A 26,354-nucleotide genomic window follows, 5' to 3' on the forward strand; every position below is an offset into this window, starting at 1 on the left:
AGTGTTTAGGGTGACGGGGGCACACACTGGGTGAAGGGGGAGCGGGTCCTTGTGTCATAAAAACACACTTTTTGTTTTAATTTTTCACACAAGGAAGGAAAATATATTATTCACCACCACCGTTTAAGTTTGTACATGCTGGTGAGACGATGTCATCTCACAGAGTCCTTCCACGATACACACATGCACACACACTCCCACCAGAGATATTTTTGTGTAATTTGTAACTCGAGTGTATGTGTGTGTGTGGCTCTGATTGGTTACAAAGCCCTCTAACTCCGCTCTCTCATTGGCTCGCATCTCAAACTTTCACCTTTGTATCAACCGACTGATGATCAATCAGTACAGAAATGATGAGACCTTTGACCTCCAACAGACACATGAAGCCCCCCGTGACCCCCACCCATCCAAACCCTGTGCTGGTCCCTCCGTCCAGGGTAGCATCACAACGAGGCAGGCATGTGTAGACAATTCATCTTGATATACCTCAAATCTTTATTGTAAAGGTTAATGTAGTGAAACAATAATGACAATGTTTAGCTATGGGAGTGACGATAAAGTCACAGCGAAAATGATTGTTTGTTTTTAAAAGATTTATTTAAAGGAATGTGTGCGGTAAAGCCGTCTAATAGTTCGACATCTTTTTGAGTTGGTTAATTTATTGTTTGTAGGTTTGCACGTTGTCCTTTTTGGAGTTAAAAGAAACACTCAAAGGATGTTTAAGAATAATTGATCAGGTAAGAAAGGACATGATATATGACGATGTAGCAGTAGAGGACAAAGACATCAGTGACATATGATTACGAGTATATGTTAACGCATACAAATGGAGAAAATTGTTCAAGATCAAGGTGGACATGACATATAAAAGATGCACTAATTTCTGTTTTGCATCACTTATTGACTTATTTTGTGTTTAATGATTGTTTCCAAATTGTGTTAAAGTGATTTCCATATTTTTTAAAAAGAACCAACCAAAGCACCTCTGTCATTATGGTTGGGATCAGCGATTCTTTTATGCATGGCTACTATATATGTGTATATAAACCGCAGGATGAATTGTACCTCTACAGGTGAAGAGGGGGAGAAACAGGGAAAAAACAACTGAGTTTAGTTTCCAGGTACATTCTTTTTAGGTCTGTGTCTTTTATGAACTATTTGTGTATTTGTTAAAAAAGAAGTGTGTATTTGTACATGTATCAGCTTCATCTGTGCGTCTGTCCTTCCTGCTGCAACCCTTCCCTTTGTGTGGGAATAGTCTCCACACCTCCATGTCTGTATCTGCCCTTTGTTTCGTCACACAGGTGTAAGTGAGTTTCTCCGTTTTATTCCGGTATTTCAGCTCATCCCTACTTAATCTAAATTTGATAAGCCGGTGTGTTTGTCTGCTTCAGTAGAAACACAAACAAACACACAGCCAGGCAGCTGAAATGCGGGTTTCCTCCAGTGCAACAAAATGGCGTTGTTTCCTTTTTCCTTCTGACAGACCTCAGAGCTCTGGAAGACCCAGTGTCGACGTTCTCCCCCTCTTCCCTTACAAATCAATCAGAACCAAGTGTCTTTGTGATGGTAGAAGACAATCAATTTCAAATAGAGCAGAGACAACAAAAAGAAAGAAGGAGAGAGAGAAAGAGAGTGATGGAAGAGGGCAGAGAAAATGACTGGACAAGAGAAATGGGAGGAGAGGAGGAAGGATGGCGTATGGTGTATGTGTGTGTGTGGTCACCTTTAACCTCTGCAGAGTGACCTTTACAGTGGGGGCTGAGGCACCCGGGACCCTCCCCTGGCCATGATAGAGGTGCAGGTGTGGGTGGTGGTGGGGATCTGACTTGTTAAGTGAACATCTAATCGAAGATTTTGATCAAATGCCTGCACACACACACATATGTTACCCAGAGAGCCTTTCTTCTGATCCTCCTCCCAGCAACACAGTCACGTTGTTCTGCCTTCAGTCTGTGGAGCGCCACTCAAGTAATAACTGGGACAAATCATACACCAAGTGAAAACCAGTATGGTTAAATTGTGTGTTTTAACTCAAACAAATAAAGAAACAAGCGATTGGCTGACTTCGGTCATTTCTGTGTGGTGGTTTCTGACCGTGGAGCTCTGTTGCCATCTGGTGGGGTACAATAAATGCACAATCCAGTCGGGGAAACGTCATCAGGACCATAGCTTGGACTTTAGAAACACTGATGCACCTCACCTGTCAGTGAATTAAAATATGGACATATTATTTTCAGAATTTTGCAAAAGTGTAGTCAGCTGACATTTAAGTTTAATATAACAATCACTTCATAAGGCTACTGTACTGTAATAGGTAGTGTATACTAATTGTCATTTTGTCAGTTAGTAGACAAAGATATCAGCGTACTTTAAGAAGAATAAGAAATTATACAATTCACATGAGACACTGGATGTTAATCAAACTGCTACTTTAAAAAAGAGACATCACAGAGTGACATTAAGATGTTTTAATGATTTAATAATTACTTGTTTGTCTTCCAAGTAATTTTGGAGCTGTTTCACCACCACCACCACCAGTTTATGTGAATGTTTTCCAGCTTTGAGATTGTACTCAATTTCCTTTGTGCTTTACATTGAGGGAGAACACACCAAACAACACACTCAAAAATAAACTTAATGTGAAGCTAATGAACGACGTACTCAAAACCGGCTCAGAACCAATATGTAGTCCAGAATTGGGACATGAATATCATATCATATCATCAGTCTGAGTCAATCAAGACCAACAGGAGTCAGTTCTTTGATTGTCTGTTCATTCATTCACTCTGAAGCAACAGACAACTCACAACTCGTCTCAGTTCTGTGTGTCTTCATAAGGTCTCTGAGGAAATAGCATCACGGAATAAATCGGTCTTGGGAACTACACTTTTAATTAAAATCTTTTTTTTCTATGGTCTAAGCAAGGTCTATAATAAACTGCCTTTGTGTTTGTATTTTACCAACTCTAAATTGATTATAGCAACTTTTTAACTATTATGTGTATATATTCATACAATTATATATATGTATATATATATATAAAATACATTATGATATATGTATATATATATATAAATATATATACAAATATCATAATGTATTTTATATTTAATTTCATATTTGAATATATCTCCTGAAGTGTGGAGGCTGTTATAGCTATGGATCAGTTATAGATCACTTATAGATCAGTTATAGTTCAGTGCCCGTGATTTTTGAATGATAAACAATCATATTGAACATGTGGTGTAACTTTGTGAAAGTTAGCAGCAGGCAACGAGATAAGACACATGACACCTTTGACAGAGTCACATCATGCTTTTATGATGAAAGGAGTTCATTTACAAGACAGACGGTATATAAAACATATCTTGAAATAAAAAAAGAAGTAATGTGTGTTTTATATACAAGTACATTATCGTCTCGTCTTTCCCCTTGAGACCAAGCAGCCACGGGACTGAGCAAAACACGGGTGATCCCTGGAGAAAAGAAGCAGCAGTTAAATCCTATATTACTATAGCTACACTATTTACAGTTCAACAGTCATTTTCCTCTGTCAGACATGGCAAGTGGGTCTACAGATCGGATGACATGATATGGCTAATAAATCTAATATGTACAGTTTCTGTTCTTTACACCCAAGGATCCACACAGCAAAATGTAAGTGTTATAATTCTGGTGCAGTCGGATGATCTTGCGACCAGAGAGGAATTTGGTATAACAGCCTCGATTATGAGCCGTCAAATGCTTTAATGTTTGACCAGTCCACTAAATCTGACACGCTGGACAACCTGTCTTAATGTTAGCTCTGCATTTCATTGGAGCGCTCAGCACCCATTCCTAGGTTTCAGGGGTCAGTAATGACCGGGTCAACAGGCTATACAAATATGCATGAGCACAAAAACGGAGAGTGATTGATGAACATTTTTTAGAAAGCTTTAACGAGGTCAGTGCCAATTTGAAAGAGACAGAGAGAAAAGACTGAGAGAAAAGTGAGAAAAGAGAGGAAGAGAAGAAGAGAGGAGAAAATAAGCCAATTTGAGAATTGTACTAATAACTAACTATATTTTCCATAAGAGGGCTCCAATGAATACAGAGCTAGACCAAAGTGACAGCTTCCTCTGAAGAGTGGGAGCGTTACATGAGCTCAGACCTGGGGAAAGAAAGTCAAAATCTGGCACCATCTCGTTCTTAAAAGAGAAAATCTTCTTAAAAGTTAATGTGGAAACCTAGGAATGAGTGCCAACCAGGTCTGTAAGAGCTTTGCACGCCTCCTCATACCTCAGAGGGATTCTGGGAGAGTGGTAAGGTTCAAGACAGATCAATGAAAGTATGCCATTAATTATCCAATCCCCAAACAGCATTGATCAGTCCCACCATCCTGCTTGGAATATCAATTGTTTTATCTACAGCTAAACACATCCTCTGTGTGTGAATAGATATGTGTAAAAGTACAATCATCCCAAGTAAACAAATGTTTCTTTTGCAAGATGCACACTTCTTTAAATATACGTGAATGCACATGCAGGTGATTACCAGATTCAAAACACTTTAATGGTCCCACCTGCTCCTGCAGCAAGTCTGTTTCAACCAGTCCCATGGCCGGCAACAATGGCACCCATAGCTCTCCGTACAGGTGTAGCGGAGAGTTTGGCAAAACCAATCACTTTATACAAAAGGCATGCATAGATTAAACCTGCTAAAACCGAAAGAAAGAAAGTGATTAGAAGTGAGTCAGACTGCTGTTCATCTCTATATGCAGAAGGATGCTGTGATATCTCATCATGTTTTGTTATTGTTTGTTGTGAAGGTGGGGAGACTTATGGGGGCGTCAGAACATTTCTCTCTAATCTACAGACTGAGTCTCGGAAAACCAGGTCGGATCTGTTCTGACCAGATGGAGGCCTCTCCCCATCACTCCCTCACAGATATAGCTGAGAGCAAATCCTTTCCCTGGACACCTACATGGGAGAGGCGATATATGGCTAGAATAAATATCAGAGAAGCACTGACATATGAATGAATCAATGAAGAGTTCATTTGTTCTCCTTATTGTTTCACTGTATGAGACCCAAGAGCTTAATTTATTTGCCCCCCCACACACAATAATACTGGTACCTCAGCGTCATGGTCCCATGATGTTGCGGGTACACACGTTGACCACTTGGGGTCAGTATTGCCACATAGAAAGTGAATCAGTTGCGCTTGTCTGGTCAAGGTTAAGATGAAGCAGTCGTCTGCTCAAGGTGCTTTAAACAATCCTGAAGCAATGCTCTGCCAAATGCACGATTAACCCTGAGATAACAATGACTGCTTCGTATTACCATCTCTTGGTCCAATTAGAGGAAACTACCACATGTAATATTTCTATCTAACAGGTATGTACACAAGCTGAAATAACACCGTGAAGTCAGCCTCCAGTATTTGCATGACACACTGTCATGAGAGGTCTGTTATGGAAATGAGATGAATAAGCCCAGTAATCACCCAATCAGTCGAGCTCACTCCTCCGACATCCCATTACTGCTCCTCTCAACTCTGATAATTCAACTCAAATCTAATCCAATCGAAACAGCAGCTGTAGGATCTGGAGCAGGAGATGGATGCGTGAGCATGGTGTCGTAAACGAGAGGAAACCGAGGAAACGCATGAAGCAATGCAGTCGTGATCGTCAAATATTGAGAGAACAGCTACGACTGGCCCCCTTATTGAGAAATAATGTTTAGAAAAACAAATAATTCAGTCTCAGCTCATATTCAAGCCGTGGTTATTGGTGCCTAAGGGTTCGTCTATATATGGGCAGGCTCTTTGAAGAGTTACCCAGTGGAAGTATCCTAATAGTGAGGTCGCTGCTGCTGTTGCTGCAGCTGTAAATGGGGAGTCTAGACTACAGCACATCAACATGAGGCAAGGGCGAACCGGAGAAAGGAGGAGGGGGATGCTCAGCCTACTTCTTCAAGTGTTACAGTGGAGGATTGAATCAAGCTCCAGCTCCGCTGGTATCCAAAACACAGAGAATATGTCAGGCAGACTCCGGCAATGGCTGCCTGCAAAGCGGCCGAATGGAATCTCTGTTTGGCAAAGTCTCTACAATTCAAATGGATTTCACAAGTCTTTGATAATGGATCTCTGGCAGAATATAGATTTGGGGGACAGGAAATATTTTGTTTAAAAGCCTCGGCTAGCTTTCAAGGGCTTGTGTGTCTTGGATAGATCCTAATGCTTATTTATTTTAACCCTGACCACCATGAAGACGGCTTCCTTGTCTTTGTGAACCACAGCAGGCAGAACGTGAGTGGAGGCTCATCGTCACATATTTAAACAATCCAACCACATATTCTACATTTGTAAGTTAAAGTGTGACAAGATATCATCAGAGAAAACACACACAGTACAGTCTGTGGGTTTTCATGTCCAGAAGAAGATCCCACAGCGTCACTGTGCAGAGCGGGAACGTTCCAGATGTGCATTTTCAGGAATGAGTGGGGTGGGGAATGGGAACCAATGTCTGTTTTTAAATTTTTTTTTAGGGAACATGGGTCACCCCTTTCATCTTTTGTCTCCACTGATCCAATCAACGCTCCGTGTTCGATGGCATCACACGGAGCAACACATCTTAACACAACAACACAGACTCACCGCACACACAGAACACGCGTCTACTAGCACACAACCATAATCCAGCCTAACACTGTGAACGGGGACAACGAGGGATGGACATGTCAAGGAGACAGGGAAAAGGAAGAGGGGAGGAGGAAGTTAGAGAGGGGGAGAAGGAGAAGGAGAAGATGATGATAGAACAAAACGCACCCTCGTCTACGCCTACATGTGTGACTGTTTGCACAATAACACCATCGACAATCACAAGACATTCTCACTGTCTTCTAAACCTAGTGTCCACAGAGAAGTACCAGGGACTGGAAACACAAAGGGGTTGGGGACGGCCATGAAGGCGACGTCCTGTTCTCAACACAGAGATGTCCGCTGAACTGTTAACGGCGGTGTTAAAAGAACCAGGACACTTTAATCATAGTCTCATTCGGCCTCATGAATCTTTAACGGCTGTTGAGTTATTAATCCCGACACAGAAGTTGTGGTTTCATCATCCCTCACAAGGTACCAAAATAAAGTTTGCAGGATAAATTTAGCAAAAGTTTTGAGAGTTTACAGTTTTATTTTACCCGGGCTAATTATTTCCGAACCGTAAGCTTGGTGTAATACGGTGTTGTAGGTATGCTTTACATAGCTTTACCCTCCTTTTACAGTGCAACCCTTAAAAATGAAGCAATGCTCCTCATGACATATTGCTCACAGCAATGAGTTCAAGGCTCCACTAAGTGTGTGTATCCTTCATAAATTCCTCTGAACGACTAGCTGGTTTAAAAACAGCAATATAGATTAAACTGAACTGTCGGTGCTCTGCATATGGTGTGAATTTGTTAGAAATCTGCGAAAATCTTGCACAATCTTGTCACACACACCCACTCCAGACATTAGCAAAGCAGACAATTGCTATGTCACCATGCAACTCCATTCCTGCAAACCAAACAGAAAAAAACCTAAGTGTTATACACAAAGCGGGAAAGTGGTATATATATAGATATCACCATTTGCTGTTAGCGACGCAACAGCACCCGGTATCACCTCAATGTAAGAGGCAGTTAGTGTGGTGCAACCAGTTTAAATACAACGATGCGTAGACTTCTCGTTAATTAATACTTATAACTATCGGCTAACGTTATGTTTTAACTTGTGAGAAGCTAGTGCATGGATTACAGGAGGTATAACTATCCAGCATATAGATTTTGATACACATATTAGAGGTATAATAACTTTGTGGAGTAAACTTATGTTTCATCATTATTTTTCTGTCAACCATCTGGTGAGACCTCGTATTTTAATTTGTGACACTTCGTTAGCCACCGCTGCTTCAGATGACGTCTTGTTTCTTAGGTCCTGGTTCCTGTTGATATGCACACCGAGAAACGATTTCATGTGTTGAGAACAGAACAGTCCCACACGGAGGACGGTGAACTTTAAAAAGGGTAAACTGTTAAAAGGTTACGGAGAACAACAACTGAGGAAATTAAAATAGAGAACAAAGAAAAAGCAACAGAACACCCCAAAGAAAGGTTTACTTTTTTCTTCTTTTTTTCAAACTACTCTCTACTATACGATGCACATGGTGTGGGTAGGGTTAACACGACTTCATTTACATTTGAAATCCTCTTTCTCCAGCCAGGGACCCCTCCCAAAGGAGGACCCAGTGGGGGTGGGGTGGGGTGGGGGGGGGGGTGGGGGGTGAGGAGGGGGGATGCACTGGGCTAGGGGGGCAGAGACATTCGCACACTGACCGTCTCAGAGGCAGAGAGAGAGCAGGGTCGTACTTCGCTGTGGCGCTTCATCATTTCGTATGTTCATCGACGTGTAACTGTGATTGTCCTTTCTATAAATCTAAGGAACCCTGACAATGTTTTACCACTTCTTTGTGTGTGTGTGTGTGTGTGTGTTATGGGGTGCAACTTTATGCAAGCCCAGCAACAGCAGATGGTCTCGTGATCATCCCACCAGCTTGTAAGATGGCAGTAGCAATACTTATTATCACATAACTGAATCATGCACACGACTCTCTATAAAAAACATCCTACACATACTATGGCTTTGTTTCTTCACTCAAACATTTACAGTTCTCTCTCAGACAACGGATTTTGGCTTCATGGCTCTACGTACAGTATTGCTGGAATGTAATATTTTAACAGAGCATGTATGTGTGGTTACACTCTCTCTGTAGGCTATTTCACTTTTCCTGAGGAAAGGTGCTATACATATGTTGCTATGTGTGTTTTTCCACTACTAGAATGAGAATGTGCGTTTATTTGACCCCGACAGCGGTACTGTGTGTCCCCTGTCTGCCTCTGAGTGTGACCCGACCCCCCGGGCTGCTCCCCCCTGGCAGCGCTGGGAAGGTCAGACGTCCACCAACACAGCAGAGGGCGGGGAAGAAGGGCGGAGGCCGGCAGGTTGAGTATTTGTTGATGAAAGAGCATCGATGCTCCCTTCTACCCAGCGACCCTCCTGCGGCCACCAGCCAGGTCCCCATTGCTCTCTCCTGGGTTGGTTGCTATATAATTACAGTGGCTGCCCGTGTCCGGTGGCCTTGACTTCCTAACCAAACCCTCTGGGCGCGGGCAGCCACGGCAGTTCTCGACCAGTGCGCTCGACCCAATCTCACACAGCTGATGTTGCAACATCTCACAAAGAAGAAAAGGCCAAATCTTGTGTCTATTTGTCATTCATGGGAATGCTCCAAATCCAGAACTTCTTATCAGAGTTTATTATCAGACATGGTATTTTACAGCCTTTAAGCTTGACGTAACATAATGCGAGTGAAAAACCCTCCTCGCTGTTCAGCCGTGGTCAATAGGAATGAAGGAAGCTCTTAAATGGTGGCATGCACTCAACTCTTAACTGCATTTCTTCATGCATTAATCTTAACAAGACAGACTTTTGAGAGCAGAGCTACACATTATATCAATGGATGCTAGCCAGGTCTCCCTGCAACACATTTCTTTAAAAATCCCTGACTGTACAGAATACGGTAAAGGGAAATTTAAATGAAAGAGGAACTCTATTTTTTTATCTCATTAATGTAACAGAGAAACAGGGCTACCAGCATCCCACAGCTCAGTCATCATGCCAATTTACAAAACGGATATCCTGTAATTCTTAACTCTATTGTTCTTATCAAGAACAGATGGCAAGCAACTCCTTCAAATATATCAACACTGTAGTTCTTAACAGTATCAATTAAACATCTTTTTCACCACAAGCTGAATAAAACGACTGAAGGCAGTGAGATCAGGGTCATTTAGTTTCATTTACAAATCAAACTCTGGCTCTGGTTTTTGATGTGGGCGCTCAATTTTGAAAAGAGCCAATAGACGGGGACTTAAATTGTGCTTTAATACTTCTTTGCGAGTCAGTGGCTGTGTGTGTTTGCGTGTGTCAAACACGTTTTTGGGACGTGCTCATGCCTCCCCCGAAGGACCCCTGGCTGCGTTGTTTCATATCATCTTCATGTTGAACTTCCTGGTCCCTCCCGAGGAGCTGTCGGTGACGGGTTCAGATTTCCGGAAGGAGTACTCCACTGTGAAGTTGTTCTTGCGTTGGCCGCGTCCCCGGCTCCACACGAACAACAGCAGGAAACAGAAGAGGACCACCCCCAGAAAGGTGATGCAGCCCATTGCCGTGGAAACCAAGATGGTGGTCAGGTCCAAGGTGAACTTGAGGAAAACGCGCGTACTGTTTAGATTTGTGTCGTTGAAGAACTCGCCGCTGTACAGCGAGCGGTTGAGAAAGAAGGCGGAGGCGGCGTCGAGCGGCTGGCCGCGCACTGTGAGTGTCGCAAAGTAGGTGTCATTGCCTCCGGCGTTACTGGCGATGCAGATGTACGTTCCGCTGTCAGTAAGCTGGGCGTAGCGGATCTCCAGGGTGCCACTAGGGAGGATAACAATGCGCCCTGAACTTTTAGCTGTGATCCTTCTGCGCTGTGGGGAAATCCAGACAATAGCAGGTGGAGGGTCTCCTTCAGCCCGACACAGGAAACTCACCGGCTGGCCCTCACGAGCGGTCACCTGTGAAAGGTGTCGAAAAGGAGTGCATGGAATAATAAATGCTGGAAAATATGTGCGCTACAAAATCACAGAACAAATGTGTTGTGCTTGCAGACGTAAGTAGAGAATGATAAAACAAGAATCATTTATCAAAGTTGTGCTAAATATTAAAGCTGAATGCCGTCGTCTTCATTACCTGCTGCAGCTTACGGTTGCGTATCTTAGGTTTCTGGCATGTAAAGTGATCGAAGAGTGCAGAATCGGTGAAGGTACTGAGGCTGACCCCTTGCACCTCCACCGGCCCCGCACACACCGGCACTCTGCCGTCAAAGTTGAGGGTCTTGCGTCTTTGCAGGATCCACAACAGACGGCAGTCACACATCAGGGGGTTCCCGTCCACTCTGAGGGTCTCCAGACTGTTGACAGAGTGGAAGGAGCCCTCTTCAAGAGTTTGCAGGTCGTTGGAGGAGAAGTTGAGGACCCGGATCTGTCGAAGGCCCCCAAAGGCATGGAGCTCCACTGTCATCAACCCTGTGCTTACCATGATGAGGTCCTTCAGCCTCAGCAGGTCCTTGAAGGCCCAAGGCTCTAGTGTGGCGATGGGATTGTAGGACAAGTTGAGGTGGGTGAGGTGCACCATGTTTTTGAAGGAAGCGGAGGGGACAGAGGTGATGTTGGTGTTGGTGATGGAGAGCCAGTGGAGATCCAGGCCCTGGAAACTAAGAGGGGAGATGTACTCCAGGTACGGCCAGTGATCGATGTCAAGAGCCCGAAGGTTAGAGAGCTTTTGGAAGTTCTGGTCCTCCAGGGCGATGATGCTGAGGTGACGCAGGCGAAGGGTGACCAGGCTGCGCAGGTATGATAGGGTCTGTCCCGAGATGGATGTCAGATTACAGCGCTCTATTGTGAGATCTTCCAGCCCCAGCAGCCCCGAGAATGCCTATGAGTCAGGAAGATAAAGGGGTTTAAAAAACATAGGAAAATATATTTACCTTTTTGAAATGTATGCATAATGGCCAGCAGAATATGTTAAACAAAATGTGTAAAGACAGTATGTTTTCACCTAATTGGTGAAAACAACGGAAAAGTCAAATAAATAAGAAGTAAAATAATGTTTTGGATGTATATTTTGTTTCTATTAAGACATCTTAACGAGTTTGTGGGGCCGTGAGTAAAGCAAAAAAACTGCCCATAAACTTATATAATAAAAAAAGATATATTTTTACACAAAAGTTGTAGTTTTGTATTCCTCTTTTCCTTTGCTATAGTTCAACATTTTAATGTGATACAAGAATTGATTCAATCCTCATCTAACTCTTCAAGAAACCTGACATGCCCATTTCTCAAAATGCTGAACAACACATTACTGTTTATTTAAAATATTCCACTCCTTTCAATAGGAACGAGCGATTGTCTGGACCCAATGTCCTAGTATTTCTTTAAATAAACGAAATGCTCCTTCATCCACTTCCTTGCGATGACACAGACAAAATGAGAGCCTACCTTGTGTGAGATATAAACCAGGTCGTTGTCTCCCACCTCCAAATGTTTCAGACCCCTCAGATCCTGAAAGGTGTAGTCCAATAAAATCACCATCTTGTTCTCGCTCAGGTCTAAGCTGGTCAGATTGCCCAGTTTGGCGAAAGCACCCATGGACACTAACTTCAGCTGGTTTCCTCTCAAATTTAGCACTTTAAGACTCTGGAGGCTGGCGAAGGCGTTGGGCTCCAATGTGGCAATGAGGTTCTCGCTGAGGTCTACTTCCTCCAGCCGCGGGTATGGTGCCAGGTCACCGACTTGCACCCAGCGCAGTCGGTTCTTGCTGAGGTCCAGAAGTTTTGTCTCCGTGGGGATGCCCTCTGGGATATTGGTCAGCCGCCGCCGCTGGCACGACACCGACCTCAGCTGAGCGGAGCAGTCACACCGTGGTGGACAGGCCTGGCTCTTTCCTGGCAGCGTCAGGGTTACTATGGCAACCAAAGAAGCAGCCAGGACCCACCGCCACACCCTTGGCCATGGCACCAAGGCCCGCCCACCAGGGCCAGGAGAGCCAGTCATGGACCTGGTCCTGCAACTCCTTCCCTGTTGAAGGCAGGGTCAGCGCACCATACACCTGCAGGAAGAGAGAGAGGCAGAATGAACAGGAGAGAAGCACAGAGAGAGGACACATAGAAGCATGAGAATAACGAATGATACGAGAGAGAGGATGTGAAAATGATCTTCTCCGAGGCTCATAAACATTGCACTAACATGGCTGTGAACTATATATATGTTTAGTTTAAGTAATATTTCACTGAAAGCTGTGGAGATTTGAGACATATCACGAAGCAGCATTAAATACAAATGATGAGGCCAAATTACAGGAAGAGGGCTCCATGTCAGATATTTTTTATTTATTTAATTTTAAAATATACTTTATTGATAATGTACAATATGGTATACAGTGATCAAATAACAAGTATTTTCATTTTTGTGTGTGTGTTTCAATCAGATTACAATTGTAAAGAATAAAAAGAAAGAAATACAAATAACAAAGGCAAAAATGTAAGATATTTAAGATAATTTGTCTTTTGACTAATTTATCTGAGGTGAGGGAGTTTCCTGCTTCAGCTGAATTCATGCACGTTGCAGCTCCTCCTTGCAGCACTGAGACCGTCTGCTCCATTTTGACAAACACAATTCATTTATCATCACGCATATAGACACAGACCGAGCTCCTCATCATTCACATTATGCCTGTAAGGCGTGCACGCTACGAAATGTAGAGAGAAATAAGTGTTTGAGTCATTGTGTACTCCAGTCCCATAATGTGTTTGATCAGTTATGTACCGATGCAGGTATGCGTAGGACGTGGCATTTTGCTGGGTATGAATTAAAATAATGTTTTTTGTTCTTCTTGCGCGGTGACGAGATGAATCACTCGTGCTTCAACATTCCTCCAGGCAACCTGTCATCTCTCCCACTCACCGTTTCCAACTCAGAGACAGTCAAAGAGCACCTGGCATTAGATCTGAAACTCAGTTTTCTTACAGTTTTTCTCAATTGCTTAAACACATTTAAGCAGTTAGCAGTAAGTGGAGATACTTCTAAAAAGCGTGTGTGGAAAGAGACATATTTCTTGCTCTCATGTTTAAAATCCTCACCAGAAACCCCAGATGATAAAATATTGACTATTTGGTTGTTTATTTTACTGATGAAGTATATCAACACCACAAGGGAGTAATCATTTTAAAATGCACTCTTATGCTGGAGCTAGAGGAGGAAGAGTCAAACAGATTCATAATATATGGTTTGGTTTATGCCTAATGGGCCAGTCAGTGAGTTGTCAGTCTCTCCTTGCTGAGCTTTGCCTCAAGTCTTTTCTGTAATAAGTTGGATATTGAAAAAACTGCCTCTTAAACGCCCTCATCATATCACACTGTTTCAATGTGTTGGCATCAATTGGATCCAACTGGATGCAGAAAACTCGTATTTTTACACGTGATCACAGACATACAAACTCACAGTAAAACCCCAGAGAGTGTGCGTCTCATCTAATAAGCCCCTGGGTGGATAGTTGCACAATTGTTTGACATATCTTGTTATTTGCAGATCCTATTTTTCAAGTAATGGTTGAAATCTGGCACAATTTCCCATTTGCGGAGACAAACCCCAGACAGAGGGAGGCTGACCCAGTTCTCAGCAGCATCTCAGCCTCGCACTAACCAGCAACATCTCCCCATGACCACAACAACCGAGCAGCAGACCTCAGCGCCTCCATGGAGTCAAGCCCAGGAGAGGAACTGAGATCTGAAAAACAAACACGAGCATACAGGTGTTCCCAAATAACAAACAGACCAAATCAAACAAAAGCAGCTTCGCATCCCAGCACCAACTAAATTACGTAATGATATTTCCTAGCCTCTGACTTCCCTCCTAGTGTTCCCCAAAGGGACTTCGGTGTTAACGTGACCTTTCCTCTAGTGCCAGAAAGAGGTTGGAATTGTAGTTTCTTATTGAGATGAACAGAGGGAAATATCTCAGCAACTATCAGATGGATTGCTATGAAATATGGCTCAGACTGCCTGGTTGTTTTGATTGTTGTCTTTTTCCTCCTTATTCTATACTTATTTACTTGCTTAAACATTTTATATAAAATTGTTCCTTGTGGCCAGACTTTGCCAGATAAATGGTTAATTTATTTTATCCTTCCTGAGTTTGAAAGGATTTATTTCTTGTCAAACTGAAAAAATACCAAAATAAAAGTATTCAAAAATAAATACGGCACAGACATTTGGTCCCCTGAACATGTTTTGTAAAATCCTTCATACCCTGAACTTCACTTTCAGGTGTGTATTGCTAATGTTCATGCTAATATGCTGACACAGAGGTTGTGTTAAAAATGGCATACTCAATCTGTATTTCCAAAAAATTATTGATTGAGCCTGCCATTACCAGAATACTGATGAGACTAAAGTTAGCTCAAGCAATATGTCTTCTCTGCATCAGATGACTGTATTGATCACACCGTTACCGCCATGAGCTACCATAGTAAATGACCTTCTCCACTCAATTTAGTATTTTCCAGAATAATTTAAGGCATTATAGGTGAGCTTTTCCTCTATTTCATATTCCAAACGGTTTATTATTTTACGGGTCTGGCTAAAAGTCCACCACGATGCAGACTGAATACATGCAATCCATTCTGGGTGCTTGAGTATGTCTGGTCTGGTCTCATTCTCGGAAGCGTTTGCTAATCTGGAAGGCCTTGTTTCGACTATCAGCTTAGTTATGTATTTTTGGCATATCCAGATTAAGTTGAGAAAGTCTGCACAGCTAAAAAAAGAGTGTGGAAGTGCTGAGCAGAGTCCATGCTGTTTACTGGCACTTTCACCGGTACTTCCTGCTGCTTCCCCATTGCAATGTTTACCAGCCTCTTCTGTTGCTGAGTTTGTCTGGTGGGAGGTGGAGTTCAGCTACATGACAGGGCATAGTTTTAAAAGCTTTTTAACCCTCCTGTTACCTTTAGGGTCAATTTGACCCCATTCAATGTTTAATGTCGGTGTTCTTTCGGGTCAATTTGACCCCAGGCTGTTTTTCACTGTGTCAAACAGATAAGAAATATCAACTTTTTTATATATTTAAAGTAGGGCTGTGAAACGATTAACATTTTTAATCGGGTTAATCACAGGTTTTTGTGGATTAATCCTGATTAATCACATATTACCGATATTCTCGGTATATTTTGTGAGAACATAGAGATTTATGACAAAAGACGGATATATACATTTATACATTCTTCTATACAATGGTGCTGCAACTCAGCAGTTATTTAGCAGTTTTCTTCCATATGGAACATTAATACATCTTCATCCTAAACAGAATGTTTAACCCTCCTGTTACCTTTCGGGTCAATTTGACCCCATTCAATGTTTAATGTCGGTGTTCTTTGGGGTCAATTTGACCCCAGGCTGTTTTTCACTGTGTCAAACATATCAGAAATATCAACTTTTTTATTTATTTAAAGGGCTATTTAGGTAGTCAACAAACAAACATAAAGTACCTCACACTTAAACTTGGGAAACAATATTAATTCTAATAATTTTCTGCAGGTTTTAATTGCTGGGGTCAAATTGACCCCGAGGGTTAAATATGTTAGTAAATGTAAAGGTAACAGGAGGGTTAAACAGAGCATTTTCTCTTGTTTGTCAACCATTAACTCCACCATGATACAATCTAAAGGTGGACAGATTGACAAGTGACTTTTTTTTTGCTCGGTCCCGATGCGCGCGCACGGAGCTCTGTGGCGCGCCAGACGGAGATCGATAAGTGTTAACGCAACGCGTAGAGACAGAGATGACATGCTGCTGTGGAGATACGATCAACAACAGACGTTTAGTTTAATAAAAGAACAAAGACGTGCTCTAGAGAACATGTCAGGGGGCGGGCCAATCTTTTTAATGTCATGCGATCTACCGACACTACGCCGCGATCGACTGGCAGGTCGCGATCGACGTGTTGAGACCCTGATCTACAGGAAGTAAAAGTCGTAACAAGGTTTCCGGAGGTGAACCTGCGGAAGGATCATTACCGATGAACAGACCGTCTGCATGAGAGCGGACAGAGTTCAGATTGAAGTGGTGTATTGGAAGCTCATTTTGCAAGTGACTTTTTTTTCGTCCCAACGACCAACAACAGACGGATTGGAAGCTCATTCTGCGCATGCGTTAAAAAAAAAAACTAGTTAAACCTGTAATTGGATTAACTGAGTTAACGCGTTATTTTTCACAGCACTAATTTAAAGGGCTATTTAGGTAGTCAACAAACAAACATAAAGTACCTCACACTTAAACTTGGAAAACAATATTAATTCTAATAATTTTCTGGAGGTTTTAATTGCTGGGGTCAAATTGACCCCGAGGGTAAAATATGTCAGTAAATATAAAGGTAACAGGAGGGTTAAACATTGAATGGGGTCAAATTGACCCTCAGGAAACAGGAGGGTTAATGGAGCATTGATTTCCCAAAATGTGGAAACACCTGATTTGACAAACATATTTGGTTAGCAGGTAACATCTGTATGTATAAGCTTGCGGACTGAGAACTCTGTCTGTTGTGGCCTGGGGGAGGACGACTTACCGGGCCACTCACACACGAACTCTACACACACACTGATGTGCATTCACTACCCTCATCCCCATCCCACGCCTTCGCCTGCTTTATGCCCCCAGTGTGGTCTACTGGCGCTCTAACGGGCTGCCAGATGGCTGGCTGCCTGTCTACGCTGGTTACCTTCCGCCCCCCGACGGCTGAGCTTTACCACCCAGTCTTTGGTTTACCTCCCCTCCCCCCTTCCTCCACGTTGCACGTCTTGTTTAGATGTATGTGCTTTTGTGCTGAGGTGTTTTTTTCTGCTCCCACACTGTACCCCTCTAGGGGCATATTCTGGGGGTTGTTTTTTTATTTTCTCCTCTCTTCCCTCGTGTTATGCTGTAATCTTCCTGGATCTGCCTGTAATTTCCGCTATGGATCAATAAAGTAGACATCTATCTATCTATCTATCTATAAAAGGTGTATTTTTCCATTTGATAAAATGTGACTCTTTATAATAAATAGGATATTCTGGGGCTCAACAGTGAGTGATGGCGTTGGTAAAATCACCACCAAACCAAACGTGAACTTTATCTGCTAAAAAATGTTGGCTGCGAGTTCTTTTTTTAAAACTTCACCTCATACAATACTTTATGTCATTTAATAGTATGCGTGTGTTTTATATTCTGAATGTAGTGTCTGTGAACATCTGCCCAGCTCTTGGGACATGTGATGGATGCAGCCTGCCCCCCCCCCCATGAGAGTCATCCTACCGATCAGTGGCATGAATCAGTGAGCTGACACCGTGGAGGCAGACATGGTCCTCACTGCTGGACTCAAGGTGAGGTAGAAATCATTCAAACAAACACACACACCACCAACTATAAATTCATATTTGCCAGATGTTACGTTAGTGGCAGTGGCTAATTCGACCACTATCCGGACAGATTCTGCAGCAGGCCAGCTGTCCAGGCAAAGAGAGCTAGAAATAATTAACTTTCAGAAAGCTGACCTGATGAACAGATGTTGGGGAACAACATTCTTGTCCAATCACACATGCATCAGCTCGCTCTGACCACGGCCAGATGCTTCAAACACCGGTTGTTTCACCTGATTTACATCGACAGGGTAGCCTGATTAAAAACAGCATGTTGCCATGAAAGACCGTTGAGGTTGTGCTCGTTGTCTGGTGTGTGTTTGTGTGTCTGACCGTAAATAGGTCATCCACGTTCTCTCTATACGCCTTTATATTTGGCCAGCAGAGCGTGGATCTCATCAACCGTCATATCCCTCCTTCCTAAGCTTTGTCTAGCTCTTTTGCTTTTGCTATTGCACACACACACACACACACACACACACACACACACACACAAACACATACACATACACACATATTCTGACCTTACCACACACACACAAACACCCCTACACGCACACACATACACACACACACACACACACACACACACACAGACATATTCTGACGGCGCCATCACCACACACACATACACACATGTACATACACAAACACATACACACACACTTATTCTGACCCCGCCATAAATACACACACACACGCACGCACAAAATAAAAACCTCTAAAAATAGAACCAGTGATGTAGAGACAGTCGAGCAGTCAGCAGGTTATTATAGAGAGCGTTTACATTTTATGCCAACCAACCGAGGTGCAAACTTGACAAGTTTGTACTTTTTCAGAGGAAAGCTGACAGTTTGTGCTTTTCATTGCTAAGTAGCTATAAATCCAATATTAAATCTGTACTTAGTCACTCCATTTTAAGCCCAAGTCAAGTGTGGAGTAGCTGAGCAGCTCTCTAATACCGATGCACTGAAGGGGACGCCAATGGGAGGGAACTGTGGGAAAAATAAATGTATTACAGCCTGGACATTCTCAGTTGTGTCATGTCATCTCGTCAACATCAAGTCAAAATGAAAGATTCTTTTATGAGTCTGAAAAGTCATTTTAAGTTTATCTGTCTCTCCTCTAATCAAAGTTTGAGTCACAAAAAGGTGTTACAAGGCTCACACTGCAACCAGAGAAAACTAAAACAGCAATGCCCAAACGTAGACCCTCGATGATAACAAAGGAAAACAGTCATCACAACTTAATCAGGCGGTAAGAAATAGAATAAGAAATAGAATAAGCCCTGACTAAGGGCTTAATAAGCCCTGTGGTCCAAAGCCTGGACCATAATAAAAAGAAAAATCTAAAATAAAAAACTGAAAGAAAGAAAGAAAGAACACAGAAAGAATCAACTGAATATACACATCCAGTCAAAATGAGCTAACTCTTCATCGCTTGTCTAAGCACTTCATCACAGTGAGACCCATCAACCTTAAACCGCAGCTCCCAATGTTTAAGAAAACTGAACATTTTCAAAGCTGCGATCAGTTCAGTGTGAAAGTAAAAGAGACGCATGTGTTTTGAGTTTGCACAGAGAGGTCGGCCATGACGGGGCTCTGCTCCTGTCGCTGCATCCTCTTCCTCCAGAACCTCTGAGTCACGAGGCAGCGAGTGAGAAGTGATTGAGACTGACATACTGCCTCGTTTGACCTTCATCTGATTAGAGCCACGCAAGGTTAACTTTATACTTGTGTTATATTGCATTCAGTTAAAGAAATGGTCTCTTGTAGAAAACAATATTAATTCTAATAATTTTCTGGAGGTTTTAATTGCTGGGGTCAAATTGACCCCGAGGGTAAAATATGTCAGTAAATATAAAGGTAACAGGAGGGTTAAACATTGAATGGGGTCAAATTGACCTCAGGAAACAGGAGGGTTAATGGACATTGATTTCAAAATGTGGAAACACCTGATTTGACAAACATATTTGGTTAGCAGGTAACATCTGTATGTATAAGCTTGCGGACTGAGAACTCTGTCTGTTGTGGCCTGGGGAGGACGACTTGCCACTCACACACGAACTCTACACACACACTGATGTGCATTCACTACCCTCATCCCCATCCCTCGCCCGCCTGCCCCCAGTGTGGTCTACTGGCGCTCTAACGGGCTGCCAGATGGCTGGCTGCCTGTCTACGCTGGTTACCTTCCGCCCCCCGACGGCTGAGCTTTACCACCCAGTCTTTGGTTTACCTCCCCTCCCCCCTTCCTCCACGTTGCACGTCTTGTTTAGATGTATGTGCTTTTGTGCTGAGGTGTTTTTTTCTGCTCCCACACTGTACCCCTCTAGGGGCATATTCTGGGGGTTGTTTTTTTATTTTCTCCTCTCTTCCCTCGTGTTATGCTGTAATCTTCCTGGATCTGCCTGTAATTTCCCGCTTGCGGGATCAATAAAGTAGACATCTATCTATCTATCTATCTATCTATAAAAGGTGTATTTTTCCATTTGATAAAATGTGACTCTTTATAATAAATAGGATATTCTGGGGCTCAACAGTGAGTGATGGCGTTGGTAAAATCACCACCAAACCAAACGTGAACTTTATCTGCTAAAAAATGTTGGCTGCGAGTTCTTTTTTTAAAACTTCACCTCATACAATACTTTATGTCATTTAATAGTATGCGTGTGTTTTATATTCTGAATGTAGTGTCTGTGAACATCTGCCCAGCTCTTGGGACATGTGATGGATGCAGCCTGCCCCCCCTCCCCCATGAGAGTCATCCTACCGATCAGTGGCATGAATCAGTGAGCTGACACCGTGGAGGCAGACATGGTCCTCACTGCTGGACTCAAGGTGAGGTAGAAATCATTCAAACAAACACACACACCACCAACTATAAATTCATATTTGCCAGATGTTACGTTAGTGGCAGTGGCTAATTCGACCACTATCCGGACAGATTCTGCAGCAGGCCAGCTGTCCAGGCAAAGAGAGCTAGAAATAATTAACTTTCAGAAAGCTGACCTGATGAACAGATGTTGGGGAACAACATTCTTGTCCAATCACACATGCATCAGCTCGCTCTGACCACGGCCAGATGCTTCAAACACCGGTTGTTTCACCTGATTTACATCGACAGGGTAGCCTGATTAAAAACAGCATGTTGCCATGAAAGACCGTTGAGGTTGTGCTCGTTGTCTGGTGTGTGTTTGTGTGTCTGACCGTAAATAGGTCATCCACGTTCTCTCTATACGCCTTTATATTTGGCCAGCAGAGCGTGGATCTCATCAACCGTCATATCCCTCCTTCCTAAGCTTTGTCTAGCTCTTTTGCTTTTGCTATTGCACACACACACACACACACACACACACAAACACATACACATACACACATATTCTGACCTTACCACACACACACAAACACCCCTACACGCACACACATACACACACACACACACACACACACACAGACATATTCTGACGGCGCCATCACCACACACACATACACACATGTACATACACAAACACATACACACACACTTATTCTGACCCCGCCATAAATACACACACACACGCACGCACAAAATAAAAACCTCTAAAAATAGAACCAGTGATGTAGAGACAGTCGAGCAGTCAGCAGGTTATTATAGAGAGCGTTTACATTTTATGCCAACCAACCGAGGTGCAAACTTGACAAGTTTGTACTTTTTGATAGATAGATAGATAGATAGATATATACTTTATTAATCCCCAAGGGGAAATTTGTCGAGTCAGTAGCAGCAACACACAAGAAAAAAAAAAAAAAAACACACAAAATATAAGAAGGGTTAGGGTGATCTGGCAAGAGGTGAACTGTTGTAGAGCCTCATAGCCGTCGGCAGGAATGTTCTCCTGTATCTCTCCTTGTGGCAGCGGAGCGTGAGGAGACGTCTGGAGAAAGTACTCCTCTGTCCCTGTAGGAGGTGGTGGAGAGGGTGGTCCGGGTTGTCCAATATGGACACCAGTTTCTTCAACGTCCTCCTCTCCACCACCTGTTCCAGGTGCTCCAGCTGGCAGCCGATGATGGAGCCAGCCTTCCTAACCAGTTTGTTAAGGCGGCTGGTGTCACGGCTCGATGCTGCTCCCCAGCAGACAATGGCAAAGTGCAGCACACTGGCGACAACCGACTGGTAGAATAACTCCAACATCTTGCTGCACACGTTGAAGGATCAAGCTTTCTCAGGAAAAAGAGCGACTCATCCCTTCTTGTACACAGCGTTGATGTTGGCCTTCCAGTTCAGTCGGCTGTCGATGGAGACGCCCAGGTACTTGTACTCCTCCACCATGTCCACGTCCACTCCCAGGACACTCAGAGGGGGAGGAGCTCTTCCTCCTGAAGTCCACCACCATCTCTCTGGTCTTGGCCACGTTCAGCCGCAGGTGGTTCTCATCGGCCCACTTTACAAAGTCACTCACCACTGCCCTGTACTCCTCCTCCCGTCCATCCCTAATACACCCGACCACTGCAGAATCATCAGAGTACTTCTGCAGATGGCATGACTCCGTGTTGTACTGGAAGTCACTGGTGTACAGGGTGAAGAGGAAGGAGACAGAACAGTTCCTGTGGGCTCAACATCACTGACCACCGTTCCAGACAGCACACGGCCCATTCTGACAAACTGTGGTCTGCCTGTGAGGTAGTCAGTGATCCAGGAGATGGTGGACGCGTCCACACGCCACCGCAGCTTCTCACTCAGCAGCAGTGGCTGGATGGTGTTAAATGCACTGGAGAAGTCAAAGAAAGTGACTCTCACAGAGACATCGGTTCCATCCAGGTGCGACTGAGCTCGTTGCAGCAGGTAGATGATGGCGTCGTCCACTCCCACATGAGGCTGGTAAGCAAATTGCAGAGGGTCCAACGATGATTTCACCTGCGGCCGTAGGTGGGCCAAGACCAGCCTCTCCAGCACCTTCATCACATGGGAGGTGAGGGCGAATATCTAAAAGGAAGTAATTTAAATGCTTTTAAAATAGGTTTCCAGACAGAATCCGGGACGAATGGAAATACTCATTCCATGATTGTCTATCACTATATATGAATTTAGAAGGTAATAAAAACACATTTGATTATTAAAATAACAAATATGGCCCGTATGGCCTGAATGGGGATATCCATTTATACATTTAGAAAACTATACACAGAAATGCAGTTTCACCGCATTAAACTATTCGGAGAACTCAGTTTATGATGGTCACGACTTGAATTTGAACATTCATATAAGTAAACTTTCCTGAGTGAGACTGCTTCGTACATGTAAACACGATATCTTCCTGCTTAAGAAATGTCCAATGAATTTAATTAGCTGACTCGCCATTATATAATCCACAAAAAACATAATAGATATTTTGGAGAGAACAAACTTCTAAAGAGTTAACGTCCTCTCTGGCTTTTGACAGTTTCACTCCCTTGTTCTCTTCAGCCAATAGAACCAGGAGGTATCTGGTGCTCCTGATTGGTATCCAGACGCAGCTGTTCTCGTGGTTCCTGTGTGTCATTGAGAACATGCACATTGAGAAAGAGAGACATACAATATGCTGCCTTCACTTCTTTGATCTCTGCTGTTACTTTGTTCCCTGCTTGATTTTGTTCCCACTCAATACTGACTTTGTTATTTTCCTCTCTGTCATAATGAGCAACAGCGCTGTGTGGAGGAGGGTGGGGTGGGGGATGGGTGAGGGGGGTGTTTCAATCCTCTGAAGTAATAGTATCTTTATATTATTTTTTGGGCAGTAATTACTTTTTTATTGCTCACTGGCAGCGAGACCAGAAAGAGAGTCTGTGAAACACTTTGCTTCACCTGTCATACCCCCCCCCCCCCTCTATGCTGTTGCATGTGTCTAGCCAATCAGATTACATTAACTGACAATTGTCAAACATTAAAATGGGTAGAAAATATTCCTGATCACAAAACTAATTGCCAGATAGTTTTCGGTGTCCCCACTGCTCTCACGGCGTTGGTATTTCAACCTTTACGTGAAATCCCCTGTGCACCCAAAATAGATTAAACTGGAATCCAACACTCTCTCTCCGTCTCTCTCTTTCTCCCCATATCTTTGTCATCTCTTTTTTCTTTCTGGGGGTAATCTGACAGCTGAAGAGAGTCCTTTGTTTGACAGTTGTGATGAATATACACGGAGGGATGGTGGGATTTGGGGAAAAGAAAACAAGACACTGCAGCATCCAATGAATCATTTCAAACACTGTTGTTCTCCAAAGTAGGACAACCATCTCTGAATGTCTCTATAACGCCTGCTGTTGCCACATCTGTGGCAGCCTTGCATTATTGACCCCTATGGAACAAACACCCATTGAGATGTAATGAAGAGATAATTCCCATTAATACAGTGATAAGACAACTAGTATATACACCTATACACTCAACGGGTGTCAACAATGAAATATTCTGTCCTGAAGTGAAACCGCTTCAGACGTCTAACTTTACTCCCCCCAGAACTTCACTCCTCATCCCACAAAATCAAAGTGCTAAACATATGAATGTTTTTGATTTACAAGAAGCTACTTCACCTCACCACTTTTGATAACACAAACATTAACATGATATAGGAATCATGTTTTATGGTTGACTGTGAGACTGTCCTCCATCCATCCATCCTCTTCCGCTTAGTCCGGGGTCGGGTCTCGGGGGCAGCAGACCCGGCAGGCTGACCCAGACTTCCCTCTCACCCGCAACATTTTCCAGCTCATTCTGGGGGAACCAGAGGACTGTACTGCTTTGGGCTAAATGCTAAGATGTTAACAACTTTATGTTAATAATACAACTCTGCACATGCTAACTCTGATAATTAGCACTGAATAAAGAACATTCAAATCTAGTGTTTCATTTCACACAACAAAATCACAAATGTGAACCCAATGGTGGCGCGAGATAAAAAGTCACCAAAATCCTAAAGATTCATCCTCAGTGCATCGTACATGTCTGGATAAAAGTCCACAGAAATCCTTCTGATTGTTGTTGAGATACATTATTCTTGAGTAAGTCCATTTTCTTTGGCACAGACTAATACATGTTTGATGTGAACGTGTAATACGTTCATAACAAAGAGGATTCCAGTCAGTTCTCACATTTAGAGGATCACAACATGGATCCTTTTGTTTTCTGTAGTGGACTGGCACATTTAATTAGCGTAGCTGTTTTGATGTTTCTCACACCCTGCTGCGCTTTGACCTGCTTTCTCTGGCTCAAACCGGAGCACATGGATTCACATACTGAGTGCGCGGACACATGAAAAAACACACAGATACACGTAGTGTAGTACACAAACAGAGGGCGGCCAAGGAATCTGGCTTATTAGATGGGTAACTTTACCTGCAACCATATGGTCTCTGCTACGGTGTTTTGATTTCTACCTTGTGATGTCACTTTTTCCCCCTCCACCTTTTGATAAAGTCATGTGATCTGGATGATCAGGGGTTACGGCTTAGTCGGCAGACATTTGTGAGATGCCCGGTCTAAAGTGGGAATGGATTAGTTTACATAGCCTATTAGCAAAAGTCAACCACACATTATCACTAAATTATGGACATATGTCTTTGTGCCAGTCCTATAGCTAACAAGTATAGTACACGAATGTTTCCCTGAACAAGGGATTTTACTTGTCAACACATTTCAACCTCATTCATCTCCATTCAGCAATTCCAGTGAGGCAGCGTCACTACAAGCGCGGTCCCGTTATCCGGGATGCAACTTTGCCTCATTAGCGCGCGGCTTGGAGCAACAACAGAGCCCATTTCCACATCCTGAAGATTAAAAAAAATACACCTTTCTTTTTTCCATTCCGATCCGAGCAGAGTCGCTGTGATGTGCTGAAATGTCATCTGTGCCGGTCTGTGTGCTGCAGTGCAACGCATGCTCTTGATGTCTTTTCAGGAAAGGTGAGGAGCTTGCTATGCAGACCAGGCGTTTGGACACCCGCCAGCTGGGCAGAGAGAGAACCTCCACGTCATTAAGGCGATACACAGGCTGAAGCGAAACTAAAGATACAGGTTTTGTGCCTGTGCATGCAACTAAGCCTATGCTTACATGGCTTTTTGAAGGTTTATTCAGGGAAAGCATTTCATGTGGCATGTGTTTATCCTGAGGTGCTAACAAGTGCAGAGATTACGACACTATGAGCAGGAGTTCACGTTAGAGGGAAAGAGATAAGAATAGCAGAGAGACAAATTATTTAATCAAACTTGACCTGTCTGAGGAAATAAAATACACATGCAGACACCAATCATTTTGAGTGACACACAGTCTGACAAGTG

The 26,354-nt window shown here is 43.2% G+C and overlaps 1 protein-coding gene and 1 long non-coding RNA gene across 2 annotated transcripts in view; both read right to left on the bottom strand.

Annotated features, from left to right (window-relative positions):
- Positions 1–3,298: 3,298 nt before the first annotated feature.
- Positions 3,299–8,196, bottom strand: LOC130198060 (uncharacterized). The gene is made up of 2 exons (XR_008832557.1): positions 4,565–8,196; positions 3,299–3,479 (listed from the first exon to the last, which is right to left on the bottom strand). It is a non-coding gene; the product is annotated as an uncharacterized LOC130198060 (long non-coding RNA).
- A 1,117-nt stretch (positions 8,197–9,313) lies between these two features.
- LOC130198605 (leucine-rich repeat and immunoglobulin-like domain-containing nogo receptor-interacting protein 3) overlaps positions 9,314–26,354 on the bottom strand; it is a 31,127-nt gene continuing 14,086 nt past the window's right edge. The window contains exons 2-4 of the mRNA XM_056421830.1: positions 12,117–12,726; positions 10,810–11,553; positions 9,314–10,634 (exon numbers count right to left, since the gene is read on the bottom strand). Of these exons, the coding sequence (XP_056277805.1) occupies positions 10,065–10,634; positions 10,810–11,553; positions 12,117–12,671 (1,869 nt within the window). The 5' untranslated portion in view covers positions 12,672–12,726 and the 3' untranslated portion in view covers positions 9,314–10,064. The remainder of the gene's footprint in view (positions 10,635–10,809; positions 11,554–12,116; positions 12,727–26,354) is intronic.

Source organism: Pseudoliparis swirei, chromosome 8 (assembly GCF_029220125.1).
Source record: "Pseudoliparis swirei isolate HS2019 ecotype Mariana Trench chromosome 8, NWPU_hadal_v1, whole genome shotgun sequence".
Classification (NCBI taxonomy): Eukaryota; Metazoa; Chordata; class Actinopteri; order Perciformes; family Liparidae; genus Pseudoliparis; species Pseudoliparis swirei.